The sequence below is a fragment of the Ursus maritimus genome, unplaced genomic scaffold (genome assembly GCF_017311325.1).
Source record: "Ursus maritimus isolate PB19 unplaced genomic scaffold, ASM1731132v1 scaffold_4, whole genome shotgun sequence".
Classification (NCBI taxonomy): Eukaryota; Metazoa; Chordata; class Mammalia; order Carnivora; family Ursidae; genus Ursus; species Ursus maritimus.
This window is the reverse complement of record NW_024426552.1, coordinates 90,636,191-90,662,475: the sequence shown is the minus strand read 5'-3', so window position 1 is coordinate 90,662,475 and position 26,285 is coordinate 90,636,191. Positions and strand designations below refer to the sequence as shown.

General features: G+C 39.6%; 1 protein-coding gene across 3 annotated transcripts in view; it reads right to left on the bottom strand.

Annotated features, from left to right (window-relative positions):
* The window catches only part of TNIK (TRAF2 and NCK interacting kinase), a 375,800-nt gene that overhangs the window by 121,195 nt on the left and 228,320 nt on the right, over positions 1-26,285 (bottom strand). For all 3 annotated transcript variants that reach the window (XM_040621607.1, XM_040621605.1, XM_040621606.1), the window contains exons 4-6: positions 20,122-20,247; positions 4,044-4,154; positions 553-643 (exon numbers count right to left, since the gene is read on the bottom strand). In XM_040621607.1, the coding sequence (XP_040477541.1) occupies positions 553-643; positions 4,044-4,154; positions 20,122-20,247 (328 nt within the window). The remainder of the gene's footprint in view (positions 1-552; positions 644-4,043; positions 4,155-20,121; positions 20,248-26,285) is intronic.

Sequence of the window (26,285 nt, the reverse complement as noted above, 5' to 3'; positions counted from 1 at the left end):
AACTCCAGCACACAGAAGTAGGAGAACCAGCATGCTTACAAAGAAAATACCGAACACCTCTTTTGTACAGGTGCCCTAGGTAATAATGAAGTCGATGTAAATAGAACTTAAAACATATGGGAATATAGCAGGAATTCATTATTCTAAATACGTCTAACTGTGGGTATTTTTCAGTAAAAAAATGGGTCATCACTGTTCTGTTATAGCAGCAACAAAGTAAACAAATGGTGAGATACAGGAAACCATTGCAAGGTCAGTCACTTCCAGTCTAAATGGCTTTTGCTTAAGAAACCCTCAGTTACTTCTGCGTAGTAAGCAAATGGTCCTGTCTGCCATATTGTGTATCAGTTCACTCCTCAAGTGCTTTTAGAAAATGTTTTGAAATAGACAAAGAAACATTTTCCTTCTCATACTTTAGTACAATGACCTCCACATTCAGTGACAAATTTACATTCATTAAAAACAAAACAAAACGACAACAAAAACCAACCAGCTGTTGAAATAATCTTATCGATGCCTTCAATTCCTAGGCTCACTGGATTCTGTTCTTACCTAGTTTAACTTCTGCATTCTCAGTCAGCAAGACATTCTGCCCTTTAATATCTCGATGAATCACTTTATGCTGGTGCAGATGACTCAGCCCCTGGAGTAGCAGGAAGTTGAGAAGGGTTAACGGGAACATAAGCCAAATGCAAATAAATTATTTGGGTTGTCAATGATCCAAAAAAGATGTAAACTCACTCATACGTTCTTTATTTTTTTTTTTGAACTTGCATTATCATACTCATCTTCCACGTGTGTATAGTGCATTTCTAAACTAGGCAATTGATCAATATAAACGGAAATACAGAAGCAGTCTTTGCAGTGCATGCTGCTGGATTAAATGAACTGCCTGCATATCGGCCGTGGTCTCAGGTAGCACGGACCCACGAGAACAATGACGTGGTTCTGGCATGCACGAGTTTTAGCTAACACTGCTAGGAAAAGTGAGGATTGCCTGCATCTGCTAGTTTGTAAGAGGAACATCTATCGTCTCTGTGCAGAAAACTAACCTGCTTTAACGAAGTCCTCCGCTTTTTTTCTTTTTTAGCAATATTTGAGAGTTAAAAGTTGCTCACTAAATTTGACTCCTGAAACCAATACTGCAGTCTGTGTTAACTCACTTGAATTTAAATAAAAACTTGGAAGAAAAAAAATAGTTAAAAGTTACATTATATCATATACTTTTAATTAAGCACAATATAGTATTTCTCAGAGCTGACAAGAAATCTCCCATTGTCTTTAGCCAATGGGGCTCACATTAAAAAAAAGAAAACAATAGTTTCTAGTTCCTTTATTGGCATCCGTCACTGTCACCTTAACGCTTTATGATATTTGTGACTTTGTGTTCATTGTATAAAATAATTATTTGGTGACATCCAAACCTGACTGTGTCCCATTTCTCCATGAATTACTTCCTCTTTGGCTTATTTATGGCGTGAGTTCTGAAACCTACGGACTTGCTCTAAGGTAGTGATACGTTTCTCAAAGTAATCCCAAATCGGAGTCTAGAAGCAAATTATGTTATGCTAACATTTGCTAATTCAAGGCACTGTATACTTAAGTATTGTCATTTTATTACTTATACTTTTCTGTACTTTTAATTTCCTCCATAACGAAAAAACCCTGGCATGGAAAGATGAGGTGGACACAAAAAGAAACAAAACTAAATATCTGAATTCTTTTGTTGAAAACACTCAGCATGAGAATCTGGATGCCCCAGAAAGATCCATGTGTACATTCAGGAAGATCAGTAAACACAAACTATGTGAGAAATTGAATCGCTGGTTTGGGTTTTAAAAAAATGACCTTTCCTCTCTAGTCAGTTCCGCTCAAGGTAGGCGTCAAGCAGAATAAAGTGTATGGTTTTCCAGCTTACGCACATGCCGTGAGCACTTGGAGGGACAGAAGACCCCCACACTCCTTCACTAGCAAAGTGGTTGGAAGTGGGTAGAGCACGTAAGTGAGCCAAACAGTGTAGCTAATGAGACCATACGGCGCATGGGAGGCTATCTCTGAAACTGCTTGTCACTGAATGTCCCTTCCAGTGAGTCACCTTACCTCAAATGCCAATATCTTTTGGGAAAATGTATTGGAAGAAACACACTCTAATAAGGTACTGAGAGATACTCATAGGCTGAAACATCAGCTGCTTTCAGACCCATGGCTGATCCCCAGGGCTCCCCATCCATGGGTCCCCAGCAGAGCAGAAAGGTGTATTGCAGGACCAGCACCGGAGACAGATTCTTGGCCCCACTGGGTGGTCTGGACGCCTAAAATAATCCCTTGTGCTTTCTCTAAATGAGTGAAATTCTAAGTCAGAAATTCAAATGAAGTTTACACAAAAGCACCTCAACACTCGAAAATAAATGTCAGATTTGAAGGACAGCAGCAACCATACCCCCTTGTTTCCCGCTCAAATTTTGTCGTGTTCTGAATCAGAAATCTTTTTTGCCCACCCAAGCCATGGAGGTTTTATCCTATGTTTGCTCTTAAGAGCTTTATTTATTTATTTTTTTGTATCTTTTACATTTATATCTCTAATCCAGCTGGAATTAATTTTTGAATATGGTATGAAGCAGGTATCAAGTTTCATGTTTTCCCATGACTCTTCAATTGATCAAGCACTATTTAATGATAAGAGCACCCCTTCCCCATGGCCTGTAGCGCTTCTTTTGCCATAAATCAGGTGTCCAGATGAAGTGGGTCTGTTCCTGGAATCCTGATTCTTCTGTTCCCTTGGCCATTTGCCTATTCTTGGGATAATACCACTCTGTCTTATTTACTTAGTAGCTTTATAATAAGTCTCTATAACTGGCAGCATAAGTCCTCCAGCTCTATTCTTCAAGATTGCCTTGCTGTTCTTGGCCCTTTGCATTTCCATATAATGTTTTAAAAATCAGCTTGTCAATATCCACAGCTATACCTAGAAGGATTTTGATGGGGAGTTCAATGAAACCATGGATCAAGCCAGGGAGAAATCACATCTTCATAATATTAAGTATTCTTATCTGTGAAATGGTATACCCCTTCATTTATTAAGGTCTCCTTTAATTTCTCTCAGTAATATTTTGTGGTTTTCAGTGTAGAAGTCATTCACATCTTTCTGTAAACTTATTTCTAAGTATTTGACTTTTATGCTATTATAAATAATTATTTTTAAGGTTCACTTTTTTTTTGTCCTAATGTGATTTGAATATTTTTAATGTCTTCCATTCATCCATCCGTAAACAGCACATAAGCTGTCTCTCAAAAGTGTATCTTGGACACGTCATGAAAATAGTTTTAACTTGTACTCCCTTAGATTAAGAAGGTAGGGATTATAAATAAATTGGATCGCCAAGCACATCTGGTAAGAATGCTCAGTGAACACACATAGCCTCTATATGGGCAGCAAGAGATAATTAAACTAGTCTGACTGAACTAAAATATGACCATTCACCTTCTTCTCCCTGAACTGAGCTCAGTAACTTTGACACTATCGTCCAGATCGCCTGACTGAGGTCAGTGGACAAAACTGGACAAACAGACATAGTCCTGACTAGCTATTTTGATCAATTTAAGTGACAAAGTCTCAAAGACTCTTTTTTAAATTTAAAATCAGTTAAACTAGGTTCTATATGCTAAAATGGTAAATGTCACGCAATCCTTAAACTAGTTATAAACTTTCACAAATGGAAAATTCAAATGAGTAATCAAAATACCTCCAAGAAATTCATTTCCTAGGTGAGACCTGATCTCTATGATCTAAAATCAGATTTCTAATTGGAAATATCACGGGAAATGAATCCCTTGCTAAGGGAAGTCACCCAATGTCAACCCTCCAAATGAGAGTGCACAGAGCCTGCTCAGAACGGCTCTCACCTCCATGGGAACAGACCCCAAAACTACCACTACCATCATCACTGTTAGAATAAAGACGTTTAAAAACGTCTGCAATGCTTTTGTGAATGTCAGTGGAAGGTTGGTACAAAGTTCAACACGATACTCCGGTCGTCACTTACTCGTAAGATCTCCCTGCAGATGTATGCGATCCACTCCTCCTTCAAGGTGTTACCTTTTGTGTTCTTGATCAGGTCAGTGACAGAGCCAGCGCCACAGAACTCCATCACCAACTGGCAAAGGAAGCAAACATGCTATTATTATAATTACACTTCAACAGCTTCCACTGGGTTGAGTTAAGAAAGCATAAGTCATTCCAGTTGGCTGCTTTAGAATGCCATTCCTGTAGAGAATAAGTGATCATAAGACAGCATGGAAAACATAAACTTGTATCTTAATTTCTTTCTAAAATGACGGAAAAGAAAGATTATTTTTAATTTTCCAACCTGAAAATTATAGTTGGAAATTGAGGGAAATCCCCATATTCTAAGTATTTTTAAAAATGAGGGCAGCTAGGTGGCTCAGATGTAGTCTGAGAATATCTCTGTGTTCTTAGCCAGCAACTGATCTCATCTTTCCTACAAAAGTGGATCATTCCCCTGTCTGAAAGAACTATGGTTTTCTAGGCAACCTGATGTTAGGACAATAAAGTATATACTGTTTATGCTATTGGTTTGTAAGTGGCACTGTAAGCTGTCAGAGTGGAGACTATCTGTTTTTAATTAACTTCAGCAAATGTTCCCAGGAGGTTAGACACATCAAATAAATTCAATAAACAATAAGCCTTAATTTAGCACCTTTCATCCAAAAAGCTTCAAGTTCTCTATAAATATAAACTCATTACAGCACTCAGCAACTTTATCAAATAGGCAGAAAATAATCATCTCCCTTATTTAATGGAGAAATAGAGACTAGACAGGAAAAGCAATTCATCTGATTTTACATTCATTTTCTAGGTTTAGGAAACACATCCATTTCCTTACTTTCTCCCCTTTCTTAAAAAAAAAAAAGAAAGAAAGAAAGAAAGAAAGAAAGAAAGAAAGAAAGAAAGAAAAGAAAGAAAGAGGAAAGGTCTCCAACAAATGGCATCTTATTATTAACTACTTATATTTTTTTCATAATTATATGAAAATAATTCAGAATACTTAGCAATCGAGCTCTGACTAGACACTAGAAACAGAACTAAAATGGACCCATAATGAAATTACACTGACGGCTTTGGCTTTGTCCAAATGTATATTCTTAACATCAGCACCATGTATGCCTAGTAGAAACTCAGTAAAACTCATGAAGTGAGTTTCATGAATGAGTTTCCAATGCCTTTTCTGACTGGTCTTATGATTCCACAAAAGGTAGGGAAACCCTACCATCTTCTCTAGTACCAGTGGAAGTAAAAAGTCCTCGCAGGAGATTTTGTAAGGAAATTTGAGAACTACCCCAGAAGACCACATTGCAGCCCAATAAGAGCTGTGAAATTATCATATGTGATAGTCGGGAAGCTATTAAAGACATAGGTCATGTTAGAAAGAACTCAAGAGTCAACTTGAAGAGGTTCTCACTGGCCAAAAATGGGATGATTTGAGCATCAGTAAGAATAACAACTGCAATGGCTTGAAACATATTAAATTTACCCAAATGCATTAACAAACAGCCCTCAAAAAGAACGGAACTGGCACTGGCTTATTCTGAGACTGGTAAATGGAAGGAAAGAATTTCTTAGACGAGTTTTAGCGCTGGATAATTAAGTAATTAAAAGGGGCAAATCTTCTCTTTATAAAATGCAGGCATTCCATGTAATAAATGAAGAGGACATAATAGAATTAAATGTCACTATTTCATAGTCCCTGACAAACGAATGAATTTAAGCACTGATGAGCAGTGGCTGCTAACATAAAAAACCTAAAAGTAAGGTTAGACAGCATCTGCCTCTCGATTAGAATAACGACATCACCTAAGAAGGAACCTGGCCAAAACCAAATAACAAAAAACAAACCAAAAGAACCCCAGAATCTGATCAAGCATCTATTTCCAACTACCACATTACAGAAAATTCAGAGGACTGAGGAACACGTTACCTCATGGGGATACAACTGAGAAAACCTAGCACAGGAAACTCCACAGGGCAAATGACCCATTTGCTTCAACAAATAAATTGCAAGAAGGAAAAAAGGAGATGGAGGGGATATCTATAGACTTAAAAACAGTAAAAAGATATACCAACAATCTGCAAGGGATGCAACTTATCTGGATATGAGGGTTTCTTTTTTAATCTCAAAATTTTGAAGCAATTAAAGCTTTGAATACAGATTAGATATTTGATGATGCTAAGGAAATATGAGGGTTTTTTGAAGTGTGATAATGGTACTGTGGTTATGTAAAAAAAAGTTCTTATCTGAATTACTATGGATAAAATGATATGATGGTCTTTTCTATAAATGGTGCTGGGACAACTGGATATCCACATGTAAATGATTAGTGTTGAACCCTGACCTCATCACACAAAAAATTATCTCAAAATGGATCAGAGACCTAAATATAAGAGCTGAAACTACAAAACTCTGAGGAGAGAACATAGAGGGAAATCTCCATGACCTTGGACTTGGCAATGGTTTCTTAGCTATGACAATAAAAATACAGGCAACAAAAGAAAAAACAGATAAGGTGGGTTACATTAAAATTGAAAACTTCTGTGCATCAAAGCATACAATGGAGAGAGTGAAATGAAAACCAACTGAATGGGAAAAGTATTTGTAAATCATATACCCAGTAAGAGTCTAGTATCCAGAATATATAAAGGACACTTACAGATCAACAATAAAAATATAAATAACATAATTTAAAAATGGGAAACAGAGTTGAATAGACATTTCTCCAAAGAAGATACACAAATAACAATCACATGAACTGATGCCTAACATCAACAGTCATTAGGAAAGTGCAAATCAATGGGGTAATTGGGTGATAGGCATTAAGGAGGACATGTGGTGTGATGAGCACTGGGTGTTACAGGCAACTGATAAATTACTGAACACTACATCTGAAACTAATGATGTACTATATGTTGGCTAATTGAATTTTTAAAAAAAGTGTAAATAAAAATCACAATAAGATACCACTTTCTACCCACTAGGATAGTTTTAATTTTTGAAAAAAGCCAGAAAATAACATGTGTTGGCAAGGATGTGGAGAAATTGGAACCCTTGTTGGAGGGAATGTAAAATGTTGCAGTCACAGACAGTTTGATGGTTTCACAATAAGTTAACACAGAATTGCCATATGACCTAGCAATTCCCCTTCTAGGCATATGCTCGAAAGAATTGAAAACAAGTATTCAAACAAAAACTTGCATCTGAATGTTCAAAGCACCACTACTCACAATAGACAAAAGGTGGAAGTAACCAAAATGTCCACTATCAGATGAATAACAAAATGTGGTCTATCCATATAACAGAGTATTATTCTGCTATGGAAAGGAAGGACGTACTGATGCCTGACACAACATGGATGGATCTTGAAAACATTATACTCATTGAAAGAAGGACCAAAAAGGCTATGTACTGTATAAATCCATTTACATGAAATATCCAGAAAGCAGATGAGTGGTTGCCAGGTACCGGGGGGAGGGAGGAATGGTGTGAATGGGCGCAGAGTTTCCTTTTGGGGTGATGAAAAAGTTCTGGAACTAGATAGTGGTAACAGATGTACAATACTATGAACTTCATGCCACTGAATTACATATTTTAAAATGGTTAATATGCTAAATTTTGTTATATATATTTTGCCAGAACTTAGAAAAAGTGAGATGATGAGAAGATTGGTTTTGAAATAATAGTAGAAGGGAAGACGTGGGTGAGCATGTGTTTGGGGCAGGACTGGTCAATGATGGAGGGTTGTTGGGGCTAGTTTAGGGCACATGGGTGTCCATTATATTGTTCTCTTACTATTGTGTGTTTGGGGGATTCTCTATAACACAGAGTTAAAGAAAATCCCATTATGTAGCAAACCCTAGTTCAATGGCAGCAGGACAGACCAAAGGAACATCCTTGGGTAGAAAGAAAATATTTTCCCAAGTGAGCAAAATATGTTCGTGCCCTTTCTCAAATCCTATTTTGAAGAACACAGTGACCAGACCTCCTACGAATGCCCCCATTGCTCCTGTATCAGCTGGAGAACACGTCCTACCACTGAGCTCTATTAGGCCACGTAATTATAGTTCCTAAAGAACGCAGTGGAAGCCCAGTGGCTCTGGTCTTTTAAAATTAGATTGGACAAAACACTTTCAAATATTCAGTAGGAAACCATCCTGCTCTAGCCGGGCACTAATGTCAGTGATTTCTGTAATTTGCTTCTCTATTCAGCTCCAGCTGAAGGCTGCTAAATTCTTTTCATCTCACTACGGAATGAAGTGATTGTTAAATTATGTAATGGGATTTTTTTTTTTTTTAAGAGAAAGAAAGGAAGAAACCAGCATTTGCTAGGAACAGGTTCCCACAGCCACACAGCAACACTGATAATTACTGCCACCACGCAGCAGGGACCCTCCCCCACCACAAGTAACCTCATCACATCAATAAACAGAAACAGGGCTCAACATGTCAAGCCCAGCAGCGGTAAGTCAATAACTTCCCATCTCACAAGCAAGAAATAATGGATCATTAATATTCTCCCCAAAAGAAAGTTCTCAAAGAGTTGACACTGGGGCAACAATACTCGTTCACATTTACTGAGAATTTGCCACGTGCCAGGCACTGGGCTCAGTGATTTGCAACTACTGTTTCATTAATTCTCCTTCCCCTCAATTCCCTTTTCCTTATTTACTTGGAAATGAAGCTTAGTTATGGTCTGCAGGCGTATCCAGAGTCTATATAGTTATTAAGTAAGTAGAGCGGGGTTGAAAGCATGGTGCTCTCTCAAGTACTAGCTATGTGACCTTGGGCATGCATGTTCTCTAACCACCCTGGGCTCAGCACCCCACCACCAGCACTATAAAATGGAAAATAAAATAAAATAAAATAAAATAAAATAAAATAAAATAAAATAAAATAAAATAAAATAAAATAAAATAAAATGTATGATGTGAACATTAAGTGTGTCTATGAATGTAAAACTCCTAGTAGCCCCAAATCTTAAACTATATTTATTACTTTTTATCTACTGGTCTGTTTGTACTTCTTAAAAAAAAGTAATGAGGAAGAGTTTCCAACTCAAACGACGGTATCAATAGCTTCCCAAGATCCACTTTACTTGGATGGTGAAAAAATGGCTGACAGGTGCGTATAAAGGGCATTGCACACATGTGTTTCTAAAACCCCTAATTAATAAAAGAGCACGAAGGACACATGTCCTTTTTTCAAGCTGGTATCTCATGGCAAGAAGAAACATGCATTCCAGGATGTTGGATCTTTTATTTGGAAAGCTGAAGAGGTGGAGGGAGAGGTTTAGAAGGAATGGCACATTTGAAATGCTCATTCAATACCACCTAAACAACTGGGTCAGAAACAGGATACACCTACATGTCACTTGGGAAGACAGAAGGATGGCTGGGTTGGAGGTGAGGACAGAAGCAAGCTCATGCAGGATGGGGGTTGGACCTGGACCTAGAACTGGAACCATTCCACAGAGGAGATATTTGAGAAACAGCACAGTAGGGATGCCTGGGTGGCTCAGTCAGTTAAGCGTCTACCTTCGGCTCAGGTCATGGTCCCAGGGTCCTGGAATCGAGTCCCACATCAGGCTCTCTGCTCAGAGGGGGGCCTGCTTCTCACTCTCCCTCTGCCTCTCCCCCTGCTCATACTCCTTCTCTCTCTCTTTCAAATAAATAAATAAAATCTTTAAAAAAGAGAGAGAGAGAAGAGAAACAGCACATTTAGTGCAACCCAATTAAGAGGGAAAGGGTTACTTGGATGACTTAGACATAGTAGTTATTTCTATCTAAATTAAAAAGTCAAATTATTTCCAGAGCCTGAAAATCTGAGGTTAAGTCTAATGTTTCTAACCATTAAATAACATATTTTTAATTACATAAAAAAAGGTTAACTTTTAAAAACAAAGAGTTTTTTTTTTAAAAAAAAACAAAGAGTTCTAACATATGTCACAACTTACGTGGTTGTTCATCATGTATTTTTGTCAGTTGTCTTCTATTTCTGACCAGCAAGTTGTTTTTTCTTAGAAGTTGTGGGGGGAGGGGACAGTATTTAAGCAAAAGGTCTTTCATCTCAATTGAGCCCAGAGGGAATTTCAGAATCAGTGTCTGAGCCAGCCCTGAGCTCACCTCCTCATCGGGAGGGACCTTCAGGATGCAGTCACTTGCTGTGGTCACTTCTGACCTGCGCTTTCCAGCCCCTATCACCTCTCAAGGAATTTTAAAAGGTGTATCCTTAGAGCCAGCTTAAGAAGCTTAGGACGATTTCGGGGGTCCCTACAGTATTCGCTTATATGCTGGTTAACTGGTTTTAAGTTCCTGTAACAAGAAACACTTTATGGTATTTAAAAACTACAGGCACTAGCCAAAAATACCCTAATTTTTTCCCCCGAAATGTCACTAGTCAGTCAGTCACCCACAGGAATAACTGACTACTAACAGGTCCTTTCTTTTATAGTAAAAGGAGGGGCAAGAGACAGGGGAGAGGAAGAGGAGGGGGCAGGATGCCAAAGGTCCATCTGAAACGAGAGAGGTTTGAACCCAGCAATTGCAGGGGCACTCGAAGAAAGGGGTAGGGAAGATAAACATCCAAGAATTCACAGCTCTGCAGAGGATCAGCCTATTGACCTTGAAGGTCCAGAAACATCAGCAAGGCAAGGGTATTTTTATCATGTGTGGCTGCGAATAGCCACACATCTCATCTGCATGATTTATGAAGGTGGAAACAAAACCAGGACTTTGTTATAGAATGCTGTCTCACTTGCCAGAGGGAGTTTAAAGTCCCACAATATCAAATACATGTGTATACAAGTACAAAAAACTGGGGGGCATACCTATGAACACATTTATCATTTAAATCAACTTATGTAAAGGTGAGGTAAAACTGTTGGGAATTCCAAATTTGAAGAAGCAACCTAAACAATTCTTTGCATTCATTTTTAAACTAGCATGTATTTCTTTTTAAGATTTTATTTATTTATTTGACAGAGAGAGTGAGAGAGCACAAGCAGGGGGAACAGTACAGGGAGAGGGTGAGGGAGAAGCAGTGGGGCTCCATCCCAGGACCCTGGGATCATGACCTGAGCCCAAGGCAGACGCTCACCCATCTGAGCCTCCCAGGCGTCCCCATAAACTAGCATGTATTTGAAAAAAAGTATTCCTTTGGTATTTACATTATAATTTTAGACTTGAAAAAGAAGTGCTTGAACTATAAATTCTAAGTTTTCCAAAGATAAAAAAATCGAGTCTCAAGGATGTGAAGTGTCCCAAACTTTATCGATATAGTTTCTGGATAATGAACAACTTTATACCTTGAGAATGACAATGGCGGTTTGAGTATACAGCGCCAACTGGTATTTTTAGCCACAAGAAGCCATTGGAAAGTCTCAACGGTCAATGGTCACCACGTCTAAGGAGAGAGCGTCTCAGCGTCAGCATGGCTCTATTTAAGGAATGAGGGAAGTTAGTTGCATCTTGTATTTGATTTCTGGTGCTCTCATTTCTCAGTATGTATGCAAGATCTGCTGGCGAATTTTTCCTATTAGGAGTAAACCATTACACGTCCATTCTGGCCAGGGACCCGCTCACAGAAACTAACCTTATGAAGGCTGTAAGAAATGTTCAAGTCTGCTCGTCAGAATGTTACACCCAAATAGAAGGCCATGGGGAGGGGATGGGAAAGCAAGCTTTCAGACAAGTAAAAATAGGAAAAGAAAAGAAAATACTAGCCTTAGAGGACTTACGATTAAACAACTTGATAGTTGAGGATTTTGAGAAGCACAACTTAAATGGAACACAGACTTTAGCTCAGAATTCATCTAGAAAAGGAACCGGGGGTTTGTATAGCCCAATAGCAGAATAACTTTGGGCACACAGAAGTCTTCCTTCTGCTAAGCTGAAAAGCAGTTTAAGCACAATTCAAATGAAATTCATTGGCATAAAAGAAGAAATCATTTGTATATTCTTGTCACAGAATCATGCACCAATTCATTAAAATGGCTCTTTTAAAGCTGAACCCAGGCCCTACTGCGATGTATTAAATTAGGAATGGCTTTCACTCTGATTGTACGGAAGTAGCATATCCTCTCTCTTTAGGTCATGCAAGAGGGCAGCTCTGAGTCTGGGAGCCTGTTCACAATCACTCCTCCTAATATTGTAGACACTCCTTCTCTAATTACCAAAGTCTGCCTTTCAAAAATTTCTACTCACAAATAATAAGATTCAATCCCTTCTTCAGACAAGTGACCTAGGTTCTACATATATGAAGAAGGGAGTTCTTTACTTACATAAGTGACAGGGGGGGGGGGGGGAAGAAAGGAAAGGAAAAAAAAGTCTCATTTCTGATACATAGAACTCAAAAAAGACAAATTTCAAATTGTTCAAAAGACTCAGCTACAGGTGGCTTGAATTTTTAATAATGCTATCTGCAGCACTGCATATTTAAATCTTAAAACAACCAAAAAAATGCAAGTGGGCTTGACCTTTGGCCAGACAAGATGCTACAGCAAATGTAAACGATATAAGTCCTAGGTTTGGGGACTGTGGCCAATATCACTGCAGATTCTAGAAAGGTTCTCTCGTGCGTACATCTCAGTATCTCCTTCCCAGATGATGTTTTGCAGGAGCCGGACAAGTAATGTCAATGCATGAAGTTGAGTGTGTGCAGAAGGCAACAGGGAACACTGGGACCTCTGGTCCAAACTGGAGTGGGCATGTGCTCTCCAAACAGCTATCACAACCTACTGCTACTAGGGATTTCAGGCCCACATTTCCATATCATCCTATTTTTCAAAACTTTTCAAGGAATCCAGACTTTCGTGTGAAAACTATTTGATTTTTTTCTAATGTTGGCATAATTAAACCACCACCACCTTATGCGAATCAAACTAAATACATTCACCTGGACAGTATTTAGCCTCTGGGCTGTCAGTTTGAAAACCCAAACCTACTCTAACATTGCCATTTTTTAATAAGATTTTTATTATTTATTTTTGAGAGAGAAAAAGACAGACAGGGAGAGAATGAGTGGGGGGAGGAGCAGAGGCAGGGGGAGAAGCAAACTCCCCGCTGAGCAGGGAGGGTGACATGGGGCTCCCCTTGAGGACCCTGGGATCATGACCTGAGCCGAAGGCAGACACTTAACTGACTGAGCCTCCCGGGTGCCCCTGCCATTTTTTTCTTTAAGTTACCACTTTTATAAGGAAGAAACCGAATGTCAGAGATGCTGCTTCTGCCGATCCTAGAACCCAGGTCTCTGGATTCCAGGTTCTGATTCTTCAGCCCACTGCTACTATGTTTGTCCCCAAAATGCACCCATAATTTGTTAACTCTTGGCTCTGCAATGCTACACTCTTGCAATCTAACGAATGGCTTACGGAGACATTGCAGTACAGTAATCTGCTGTCTTACTTGACCACCCTACATTTCCGAAGCTAATCAGAAATTTATTGTTTTTAGGGTTTCAGAGGGGAGGAGGTGGGGGACTGGGCTAGCCAGTGATGGGTATTAAGGAGGGCATGTACTGCATGGAGCACTGGGTGTTATATGCAAACAATGACTCATGGAACACTACATCAAAAACTAAGGACATACTGTATGGTGACTAACATATCAGAATAAAAGAAAAAAAGAAAAAAAAAGAGAAAAAAATATATTTATTGTATTCATAACATACTCTAGTCCTGTGATTGTGGTGGCATCAGAACAGACAGCAAAACATGTGTGATTTTGCTTTCTAGTGTCGGAGAAATTGGTGTGCCTGGTGGATGGTACTTGTCCCTCACTCCCGGTGCCTGAATGGTATGCAGCAGAATGGAGAGCTTCTCCCCACCGAGGTGAGGCGGAATGAGATGGCAATGTCGTGTGACAGAGCTTGCTTGTTTCCAAGAGATCAGAATCTTTATTGAAAGAGCTCTCTTTTTTGATTTCCGGTTCAGGCCCTCAGCAGTTGATAAAGTAGAATTACTTAGCCATTATCAGAAGTAGTTGTATTTCCGCAAAGAGATGGTTCTAAACAAGAGTTTATCTCTACAACAAGATTGATAGAATTCGCACAGATTATAATTCAATCAGACACCTTAAACAGCACACGTATTGGCTGGTAGGCTATGTGCAAAAGCTCCAGCCACGACAAAGGAAATAACTGGGGAATATTTCATGTAGTCTGAATACTGGGAATAAATGTTAGCAAGTGCTGCTTTGGGTGGCTATAGGTTATGTCTCTATATAATTCAGAATAACATTTTTATATAAATGCAATGCCAACCGAATGCCATTAGTACAAAGAGTCAACTATCTGTGACCTTTGCAATTGTTTGCTAAAACATTCCCGGAAGGTTTAATGTACTCTCCAAAGCATATTTCTTAGACTTTGCATCAGTCTTATTAGTAGCTAACTGGTCCTGCTACCCTCTTTGAAATTTGGGGTACTGAGGAATGAAGGTTAAAGGTGAAGTCAAAATAATTGAAACCCAAAGCCTCAATCCTATTTGGAACACCAACTTTTGATATCAGAACTATTTCTCACAACTTAAAAAAAAAAAAAAAGAGTGTAGAACTCAGGGGCTCGATTCTAGCATCAGACAGCCTGGAGTTGGCTAACACACTGGCTTTATCACCCACCAGCTGGGAGACCCTGGACAAATTTCTTAATTTCTCTGAGCCAAATTTCCTGATCTGTAAAGTGGGAATAATGATAATATCTAATTTGTAGAGTGGTTGTAAAGATCTAATGAAATAATATGACAAAGCAAAAACACAAAAACTTGGCATGTGATAAGCAAGCAATAAATATTACCTGCTACTGTTATTATTAACACGGAATGGCTCAAATTTAGTGAGTCAGAGGCCTTGGAATAGCTATACACTACCATATTCTACAATCAAGTTCTCACCAACATCATAATCTGGTACTAATTTCCTAATTACTATGTTTCTACTCTGCCTTTACTTTTCCAAGTTCCCCGTCGGTTTGTTGTCCAATAGAAAGAGCACAACCAGAAAAAGAAGATGCTCTTGCCCTCGGGAGCATTTCATGGCTTTGTATTTTCATCTCCAGTGACACAGAAGCTAACGGACGATTAGGGACATGGGGATGGACAGAACGTCCTCTGTAGGAGCACCAACCGATAAATGCTAGGTCCTCTGTCTCCCAAGCAGAACATGGGGCCGGTAATATTTCATTGCAGATGGGAAAATGGAACGTGAAGGCCAGGATCCTCCCATGGAGCCTGGGTTTGGGAGGGATCACTACTTGCAGACCTCCCTTTGCCAACTTCAGGAAAGGGATTAGCTTGTTAAAACAGTCTCCTAACTGGTCTCCTTGCTTCTGCTCTGGCCCCCATCTGGTCTAATCTCAACCCAGCAACGAGAGGGACCCCTTAACCATGTGGATCAGTTTCCATCCCTCCATGTTCAAAGCCCTCCAGTGGCCCCTCACCTCACTCAGAGTAAAAGCTGACATCTTTCCCACGGTCTGTAAGGCCCTGCATGATCCGGCCCCACGTCTCATCTCCCCATGTTTCTGGTCACACTGCTCCCGTTGTTATTCTCGGAAAACACCAGGCTTGGAATGCCCTTCCTTGAGTTACCTACAATGGGGCTTCCCCTGGCTGCAACCCTATTAACTTCCCCTGCTCGACGAGGCACTGGTCAGCTTCCAGCATTCTCTGCAGTCTTCTTACGAATCATGTTTATTGCCTGTGGTCTATAGTAGGACGTATGCTACGTGGAAGGAGGAGCTTTCTTCAGTTTTGTTCACTGACATAGCCTGAGTGCCCAGAAGAGCATCTTGTGCCCAGCCAACGTTTGATATATATTTGCTGGATGAATGAATGGATGGATGGTGAATCAGTAAGCGAATATATACGCATGCAGATTCTCGATTCCCAGCAACCACTGCTGTCTTCATGGGAGGAGCAACTGGCCAGGGTGAGAACCGGCAGGCAGCAACTGGTTCCCAAGAGTACAAAACCTCCTGTTCACGCCATGCAGATGCAAATAGGCATGCTGCTTTCTCCCAGTGCCAACTGGAAAACGGGCTGCAGGTTTCGCTTATTAAAAAACAAAAACCGAAAAACAAACTTCCAGTGCCTTTCACAGAACTTCAGGCCAAGCTAAATTGTCACAATTCAAGACGCTAGCATTCTGGCTCTGCATTCATCCATTAATGAGCTTTGAGGCCCTGGGAAAGTCAGTTAACTTCATGGGGACCCAGCAAAATAAAGGACAACTAATTTTCTTTCCAACTTAAAAAATCACAGCATTAGGAAAAGGAAAAAAACCAGTCAATCCCTGCTTGACCACTCTTCTCTTTCCTTCAACCAATGAATTCCAAATAAATATCCAGATTTTAACACCGCACTCTCACAAGAAAACCAACAATCCTATCTGGCCCATCTCACAAAAGAAATGATATTAATAGTTGGGTGTGACTCAGCTTATTTTCCTGCAGGTGATTCCTGAAGGTGGTGGTTCCAAAGCTCCATTAATGCTTTCTTTTAACTGGGAACCATGCCCCTGACCAAACAAAACATCTCTCTCCAGACAGTACTAGAATGGCTAGCATTCTCCACTTGTTATCTGCTGAAGCTTATGGCAATATGGGGTCATTGCTAAAAAGCTAGATTCTTGATGATGTAGAATTCCTGTAGAAACACAGAGATATTCCAGCTTTCGTCATCTCATCATTTCTGTTGACCCCATAGGCCATAGGTAAATGAGCTCTCCAAGTACCTGTAGCAATCTGCTTTGTACCAACAATATTAACAACCAAGTGTGTGGGAATGATAATCACTTTCCCTTACAGACCAACTATTTTATCAGCATCGTACGCCCAGTACCTTCCCAGCACTGAGGACACTGAGCTGCAAACAACACAATCCTTGTCCTCAGGGAACTGACTGTCTATGAGGAGCAAAGACAGCCCCATGAGAAGCAATTAAAAAAAAGAAGGAACAGAAATGGCTCTGATGTTCAAGTTAAAAGAAAGCTTAGAAGAAAAAAAAGCAGACATAAAAAAGAAAAAAGATTTCAAAAATTAAATTACTGAAATGACTACCCAGATACAAATATCTTCAACATCATTGCTATATATTATTCTAGACATCCCCACCATTTATATATATAGATGGAGAGATAGATACATTTTTTCTTTTCTTCCTTTTTTTGACAAAAATGAAAATGTGTTTTATCTAATCATAGCATTTAAAAAAGGCTTTTAAAAAACCTCATTATAATAGTTAATCGTCCATTGTAAATATACATCTATAGCATTTTAACTGGCTGAGATACCTTTCACAGCACCCTTTAATGGACTGACTTTAAGCAATTCCCTATTGGTTAACTTCTACATACATCTTTATGTAGTTACCCAAATATTTATTTAGGATACATTCCTGTATATCTGTGTGTGTGTGTGTGTGAGAGAGAGACAGACAGACAGACAGAGAGCATGTTTACCCATATGTATTCCAATTGCCTTTGAGTAAAGATAGAGTACCAACCTCCAACCTTCATTTCCATAAGCAGGGGCTGCGAGTGTCCATTCTGGGTACATCATTTAAAGAAAAAAATCTTTGCCAATCTACAAGTTAAGAAATGGTATTTCATTCTTGTTTCCTTTTGCATTTATGTTGTTGGTATGATTATATTTAGAACATCTTTACAGGTAATTGATATTTCTTACTTTGTTAATCAGTCTTGTTCTTTTCTTTTTTTTTTTTTTTTAGATTTTATTTATTTATTTGACAGAGAGGGAGACAGCCAGTGAGAGAGGGAACACAAGCAGGAGGAGTGGGAGAGGGAGAAGCAGGCTCCCAGCGGAGGAGCCTGACGTGGGGCTCGATCCCAGACTGCTGGGATCATGCCCTGAGCCAAAGGCAGATGCGTAACGACTGAGCCACCCAGGTGCCCCTAATCAGTCTTGTTCTTAACTCAATCTTTCCCTTAGTTTCACATTTTACTATTGATTTATAAAAACTCTCCATCTCTAAAGGCTACTAAATTCTTTCTCATCATATACCAAATGGATATTTTTCCCGAATCAGTTATTTCCATTTTTACTCTGTTTATTATGTTTTGGGTTTTTTTGTTTTTGTTTTTGTTTTTGTAATGGGAAATTTTAAGAAATGTATATAGGCAAGTTCATTAAAATTCTGTTCTGTGGATATGCCCTTGCATATATGCCCTCATATATCTTTCTTTACAGCAATTTTCTCCTACTACTTTTACATTTTTAATTTTCACATTTATACCTACAAGACATTTAAGAGGCCATGATTAAAATCTTACTATAACTCTTTCAGAAATCACATAAAAATATATAAAATCAATGTGATCTTACAAAGAGGGTTTATTTACCCAAAAATACTTTTTTAAATTTTAAATTTAAAGATGGGACTTATAGGGAAAAAAAATAACCAGCAGCTCTTTTCACTTCCAGAGATTGTAGTATTCAATTATCAAATGACATGAAAATCTTGTTATTTTTCTGAGCTAACATTACTATATTCTTTTTGGTCACCAATTCTGTTCACTGTGTATGTTTTATCTTCTCAGCTGGACCACAGATGTCTTTTGCATTAAGAGAGTAGACTGAGATTCTTTGATAAATTATCCATGAAATAGTAGTCATGGGATTCACACAATTTAGTATATAATTTGGCATATAGTAAGCTCTGCCTAATTAAATAAATTTTGTGTGCCAGACACATATTAAGAACTCCAGAAAATGAATAAGATGATAAGTGGTTAAAAGGGTATTTTTAAAGTAATTAATCCAATGGCAACATATGGGATGAACAGAGATTCAAGAAAGAGAGAGACGGGTAGACCAAGTAGAAGTCTACTGCAAAATCTAGGCTTCCGCTGAATGGGCCCACCAGCCTGAGAGACTAAGAATGAATGAATGATCCATGGACAGTAATCAGGAAGATGAGACGAAGAGCAATCTGAGCAGGGCAGGGAGGGGAGTAGTGGTTTTGGTATCAGACCTACTGAACCTACTTTCAGTGGGACAGACTGTCAAAGATACAGGACCGGGGCACACAGCTAACTGTACTTATACCATAGCACACTGTGTTAGCTATTTCACTCACAGAATGGGAATTTAAATTTCAGTCATCCACACATTAGTGATAGGCTAGGAAAAAGACTCCAAGAGCTTGGTTTGATCATTGCTCTGCCACTTCTAGCTATAAAGACCTTAGGGCAATTTATTACCATCTTTGTAAGCCTAAGTTTTGTCATCTAAGAAATGAGGAAATAATGGGGCGCCTGGGTGGCACAGCGGTTAAGCGTCTGCCTCCGGCTCAGGGCGTGATCCCAGCGTTATGGGATCGAGCCCCACATCAGGCTCCTCCGCTATGAGCCTGCTTCTTCCTCTCCCACTCCCCCTGCTTGTGTTCCCTCTCTCGCTGGCTGTCTCTATCTCTGTCAAATAAATAAATAAAATCTTAAAAAAAAAAAAAAAAGAAATGAGTAAATAATAATGTCTCCCTCGAAGAGCTGGAATAAATGATATAATACATAAAAAGCAAACAGCATGATGCCTAAAATGCAATAAAAACTCAATACATGTAGTAAGTAGTGGAAAAACCAGAGAACTTAATAACTTGCTCTAGGGATGGTCCACATTAAGGGATAAAAGATAAAGATGGTTAAAAGATGGAGGGGCGCCTAGGTGGCTCAGTGTGTGAGATGTCTGACCCTTGGTTTTGTCTCAGGTCATGATCTCGAGGTCATGAGATCAAGCCCCATGTCAGGCTCCATGCTCAGCGTGCAGTCTGCCTGAGATTCTCTCTCTCCTTCTCCCTCTGCCCCTCCCCCAACTTGTACACGCACACACACACACTCTCTCTTTCAGTCTCTAAATAAATAAAATCTTTTAAAAAAAGATACTTAAAAGATGGGAAAGAACCTTGAAAACACAATGTTATGGAAATCATGGGGCTAAGAGTTTCAAAGAAGGAGTTAATCAATCCAACATGAGGACAGAGAAACGAACCATTTGGCCCTGGTTGTCCTTCATGTAAGAAGCAAATCTGGAGAGCACTACATACCCAAAGTTGGTCGTCCATGCCTGGTGGGTTCTTTTTGATAAAAGCACCATAGTATGTAGCAATATTTCGGTGATGAGAATATTTCTTCAACATGTTAATTTCTTGTTTGATTTCTTCCTCTTCATCCTGTATTAGAACAAAAATATTCTGTCATGAAAGTCCATTGTCTTTAGTAGGGTTCTGTTTTTTTTAATCACCATCTATATCAACTATGTAATAAATTCTTAAGTTTTTTCTTCTGTAGTGATAAACAAGCATAATTTTTATATAACTTGACTTTCTCTCTTGACTACAAAAAAAAAATTACAAGACAACATATCAGCAATCTAAGAGGGTCTTCTGTTTGTACAGCAAACAGGCAGAGCATGTAACCTGCTAGGGAAAAAAATCTCATCCTTTCACCCTGAAAAGATCAAGGTAGACAGACTATTGAGATAAAATTCACTCTCGGCTTCTGGGAACTATGTCCACTGAGTACCTACCACTGATCATATCTGGTATAGGAAAGATTGGGGAAAGAAAAAAATACAGGCTCTGAGATTTAAAATTTGTTAGGTTCATTTTCTTTGAAGCCTACTTTTATTGAAGTAACTGATTGAAGATGATGAAAGTCAGATGGGAAAGGGAGAGAGGGTAGTTTCTAGATCTGAGGAAGTTCACAAAACAGGAGTACTCATCTCACCTTCAGGAAACTAAACATAAAAAGAAAGGAGGAATGTGGTAGTGCCATGGATGTGAAAAGAGGTAACTCTCCTACAGACTAAGTTTCCTGGTATTCAGGTTCCGTTCATTCTGAATTTCAGTTTGGAGTCCGTCAACTTGGGCCACGTTTGGAAGCCCTGGCATTACCAGCGGAGTGTGCAGGTGCTCTCCCATAATTTTATTTTGATATGTACACATTAATTGGACTGTAAACCATTTTATTTCTAAGACTGGTGGAAAAAATTCCATCCAAGGAGAGTTGTTTCAGATGCAGCAGTAGTAACAATGATCTCTGCGTGTAGGTTGTTTAATCACCTTTACCTGCAAGGCTGCTCATGCTGTGTCCCTGTCTGTCCCTTTATCCCTTGAGCTGTTCAGCCTCACTTCAGTGTCAACAAGGTCCTGCCCTTCTGTGGTCTTCCATGGGATGTTTTCTTTCCCCTTCCTCATCTTCACATAATTTTTACTCATTATTCCTATTGAGTTTATATGACCCTCCTCAGGATGTCTTCCCTAATTCTCTCAGGCCATGTTAAGTCCCCATCTCCCCCCACACCGCTATATCTTATCCACCCCCTACACTTCATACGCGCACCCTATTTGTTGGTCCCCGTATGGAGATGTGTCATAACTGCTCTTTTACTTGACTCTCTTCTCCATGGATTGTAAGGCCTCCTCTGCCTTCAGGTCTCTGTTCCAGACTCCCTTCCCCAGCAAAGCTCCCTGATCTGACTGACTTGGTTTGAGCCTCACAGATCATCACATGTGTCTCCCTTTGTAGCACCTTTCCATTTGACCATTTGACTAAACTCTCTCTTCCCCATCAGTCCATAATAACTGTTAACACAGGAATGGTTCCTGCTTTTGCTCTCTGTAACATGCCCAGCACCAGCCAAAGTGCCTGTGAAGAAACATGAATAAAAGAATGAACAGCCACGGGGCGCCTGGGGGGCACAGCGGTTGAGCGTCTGCCTTCGGCTCAGGGCATGATCCTGGCATTATGGGATCGAGCCCCACGTTGGGCTCCTCCGCTATGAGCCTGCTTCTTCCTCTCCCACTCCCCCTGCTTGTGTTCCCTCTCTCACTGGCTGTCTCTATCTCTGTCAAATAAATAAATAAAATCTTTAAAAAACAACAAAAAAAAATGAACACCTGCAAAGGGCAAGCTGCTTACAGCAGCATTAGTGGGGCTTGAAAGGAAATGGTAAGAATGAGATGAGAAGAATGGTGAAATGCTGACATTTTCTGACCACGCAAAAATAAGTTTTACTGAAAAACAATGGAGATCTGCCAACCTAAGAGAATGAAACGTGTTACATGTCACATGGCTTAACAAAATCGAAGACTAGGTATCTCAAAATAGAACGTATGATTGGGGTGCTGAGCTGAGGAGAAGCACGTGGCCCTCACGGTGAGGAGGGGAGTTCAGGAGGGAGGGGCTGGGACGGTGGCTGAGGGAGGGGATGTCGTACTGCTGACCACTGGGTTCTTCCCTGCAACTATCAGAAACTACCTACACCTTTACCGTTGGCCTGGGGAGAGACTGACCTTCACAGACCTTCCACTTATTGAAGGGTGCCCACAGCACACCTCAGATGTCTTACTGTGGTGCATAGTGAGCTATTTTAAACCTACCACGTGGGGCCAAATAATTGCAGACGAATGCAGGATGTGAGCGGATGTACCTTAGGGAAGCCCACACAGAAGGGGAGAAAACAGACCTGAGGGTTTCTGTGGGCAGCCTGGTATCGACAGCTGCTTCCACTAAAGAGGCAACTACATGAGGCAATAAAACACCCATTCCTCTCCCATGGCAGCCGGCCAGCCTCACCTCCAGTCATTCTTAGCGACAAGTTGGTTCTATAAGCATTGCTGCTGGCTTCCTAGGTTCTCAACAGGATGGAGGGTCACGTGGGAGAATCCACGGTGGGGCGGGGGGGGAGTGTCGTAAAAAAAGCTTACTGTACTATTAAGAAAATGAGACTTTATGAAATAGTTAAATAACAGTATAATTCAATATATAATTAAATCCAAAATAAATGGTATTGGAGATCAGAATGAAGGCAGTATGCTCTCCATCACTTTGTAAAGGTAAACTGAGGCAATATGAAAATGAAGAAAGCATATGCACTGAGTCAGAAAAATGAGGGTGGGCAGGTGGGGTGCATGTTCTCTTTGGGCTCCATGATCTTAGGAAAGTAACCCACCTTTTACAATTTCAGTTTTCTCTTCTATAAATAGATATAGATTTTATAATAGTATTTTATTATATGCCCCTGTCTTTTGTGATATTTGAACGAAGTATGTGAAAGTTATAAAGTGTAATACAAAATAAACATTATTATTAATCTTGTCAACCAATAAATAAATAAATAACAAGAGTAGAAGAGCAGGAATGAAAGCATCCTGAATTTTAGTTTAAATTGCATGGCTTCCAAGCACAATTACGGAACCACTATGGGTCATGGTTATGTAGCTCTAGCACAGAACCTTGACCTTGATATTATATGACCTTGTAAGTGGGCATGCATTTTATTGGGCTACTATTTATCCCAATTTCTAGTCTACGGCATTGGTGGCAGCAAGTTAGTCAGTGGCATTGAAAGGGACACACTTACTAGTAACTACAAGAATTTATTTAACCACTCGACAAGAACCCTACCCTCTCACAACATGGCTATTGAAAAGCATGAGTCATAATGCTTTCAAAAAGACAAAGACAACAACAGAGGCCAGAGTTAGATTACAAAGTTATAAGAGAAGGAAGTCTTGTGTTTTGTAAATGGACTATTCTCATGTCTTAAGAATTAGCAAAAGGATCGAGTCCACTGGGAAATTAATGACCTTTGGGTCATAATGAAAAACAAAGTAATGGTATCAAACTGTCACAAATTTTAAAAGGGACTAGTTTTAATAAGCCAAGTCCAGTACACTAGGAAGAACCATTACTTCGGTCATGAGACTTCTAAATCTAGTCCAAGCTGATTCATTATGTACCCTCAGACATTGCATATGGACTCTCTAAATATCAGTTATGTGAATGAAAATAAGAATATCTATTTAAACCACCTCTCAGGCTTAGAAATTATCAAGTGCTTATTTAAGCATAGCTTTATTATCAAAATAGAGACGATTGTTTTTTTCTCAAGATCATGGGAATCTATTCATTGCTTTGTATTTGTGGTAGACTTGGGTAGGGGAGGGGTGGCAAGGCCGTGATATTTGGCAGCCTCCCTCATGAAGGGATGGGATCCATTTCCTCTTCCTGTCTCTGGATTTGGCCATGTGACTTGCTCTGGGCAATGAGACGTAGCAGAGGCTGGAAAATTACTTGTGCACTGGGGCTAGCTCTCTCTCACTGCTTACAGAAAAACCTTCCGTGTAAGAAGCCAGGACTGGCCTCCTGGAGGATGGCAAACCATGTAAGAGAAAGTGGTTTTCAAATGCAAAGAAATGGATGCTTCCAGGAGACGCTTTTAAGCCACTGGCTACCTCTGATGATGATCTCATTTAATGATATGATACTGTGGTCAGAAAATATAGCCAAAGCCAACCTTACGTAATGTTTGCTGCGCACCAGAAGCTGTGTATTTAATATGCAAAACAGCTCTATGAAGTAGATGATTTAATGATCCCATATAAGTGAGCAAAATTAATTTCAGACAGGTTAAGTAACCCCCCAAGTTCACTCGTATATTAAATGTCAGAGCTAAGATTCAAAGCGAGATTCGTCTGACTCCAAAGCCAGTGCTCGTAATTCATTCTCTACTGGAGACGCATAGACAGAAGAACAGCTCCCCATGGGGATAAAACTCAAGCAGCTCATGACGAAGGAAGTGTCTGGGAGCATGTTAAGCCAGTGATGAAGAGAAACCTGCCTTTGGTCCTCCAATTAAAGAAGCTTGTTAGCACACAATAGTATTTGCTTATGAATGACATCAGGGGATAAAGGAGGGATTTTAAGTTGCATATTTAATACACAGGGAATATCCTTTAAGCATCTACAATATGCTAGGACTGAAACATGGACTTAATAAGATAATATTAGTGTGCTCTATAACAAAGAGGTTGCCCAACATTTAGCTCTCAATCCACAGAACAAGAATAAAACTGTGTAACTCGTATAATAATCCAAGGGCCTGGTCAGTTTGAACTCAGAAGAAAGTACGAGATGTAGAGACTCCTAAGTGCCACTTCACCCTAGGTGTGTGGATACTGGTCGGAACCACTTCTGCTCTCTCCATAGCACTTGCAGCATTAGGCAGTTCTGTCAACGTCCCTGTTGACAGAATATGACACAAAGTTGAAGATAGTTCATTGTTAAAGAATCACAGGCAGTAGAATGTGAAGGGATTGTTGACATTTTCTAGGATGTAATTTTATAATGTTTTAAAATAATTTGTAATAGTGAAATCCCTGCCTCCAGGAGAAATTTTATTCAGGATGGCAACACAGAGCATCAACAAAAACTGGATTTTAAAAATCAGTAACATTTATTTTTATGAGTTTAACTACGTCATATCTCGACAAAGAAGCAGTTTTAGTGAATACAAAATTAGAGTTTTTGAAAGCAATACAAAGTCACATATCAGCTTCAATATCTCATTAATTTTCAGTTTCGTTTTGTTTCCAAAGGAGAGAGAAAACCTACATTCCTAAGATAAGTAATTGCAAATTTCTCTTTTTAAAGGGAAGGCTTTGAAATTTCAGTGGAAATTCTTCTTGCTGAATGAAATTCTGCGCACGAATGGAGGAATCTCACAGTATAAATTGAGAGGTTGCCATACTCTAGAGTGTGTTTGTTGGTATATAGCATACCGTCTGAGGTTCGTTTTTGTATCACAATTTATTAAATATGAAAATGTATTAAAAATTAAATGATAATTTAGCATGTATGGATCTCATCAAATTATCTCAAGGTGGGGTTATACACCTATAAATTATACTTTTACAGACTGAAGGAAACAGACCCAGAATGAGTCTGAATTCTGAAGGCCTTGTGGGGGTTACCCATTTAGGAAGAGAGAAAAACGTGATGCAGTGTGACTAAGGAGGGAACCATTTTTTTCTAGCAGAAAACTAGTGATTGCCAAGGCCCTGTAGCTGGAAGGAGCGTAGCATGTTGCCTCCTACAGGGATTGTTGGTACCGCGGAGAGAAAAAGGAAGAATGTCTGCAAGAGACATTAATAATAATAATACACACTGACACACCGAACATAGCGTTCTACATATTGTTCTCAAATGCTTTCTTTATAAATAACTCTGCTTACTTCTCACATAAACTTCATGAGAGGAGGGGTATTACCCACAAGGCGAGGTTAAGCAACATGCCCAGGGGATGGGAGCCCTGAAGTGTCAAAACTAGGATAGCCCCCGATGCAAGCGCCAATCTGCTGTGCTCCCCCTGACCGTGAGCCTGTTCTCCCCTGCTGGGAAACGCTGTCCCTCCGAGAAACAGCTC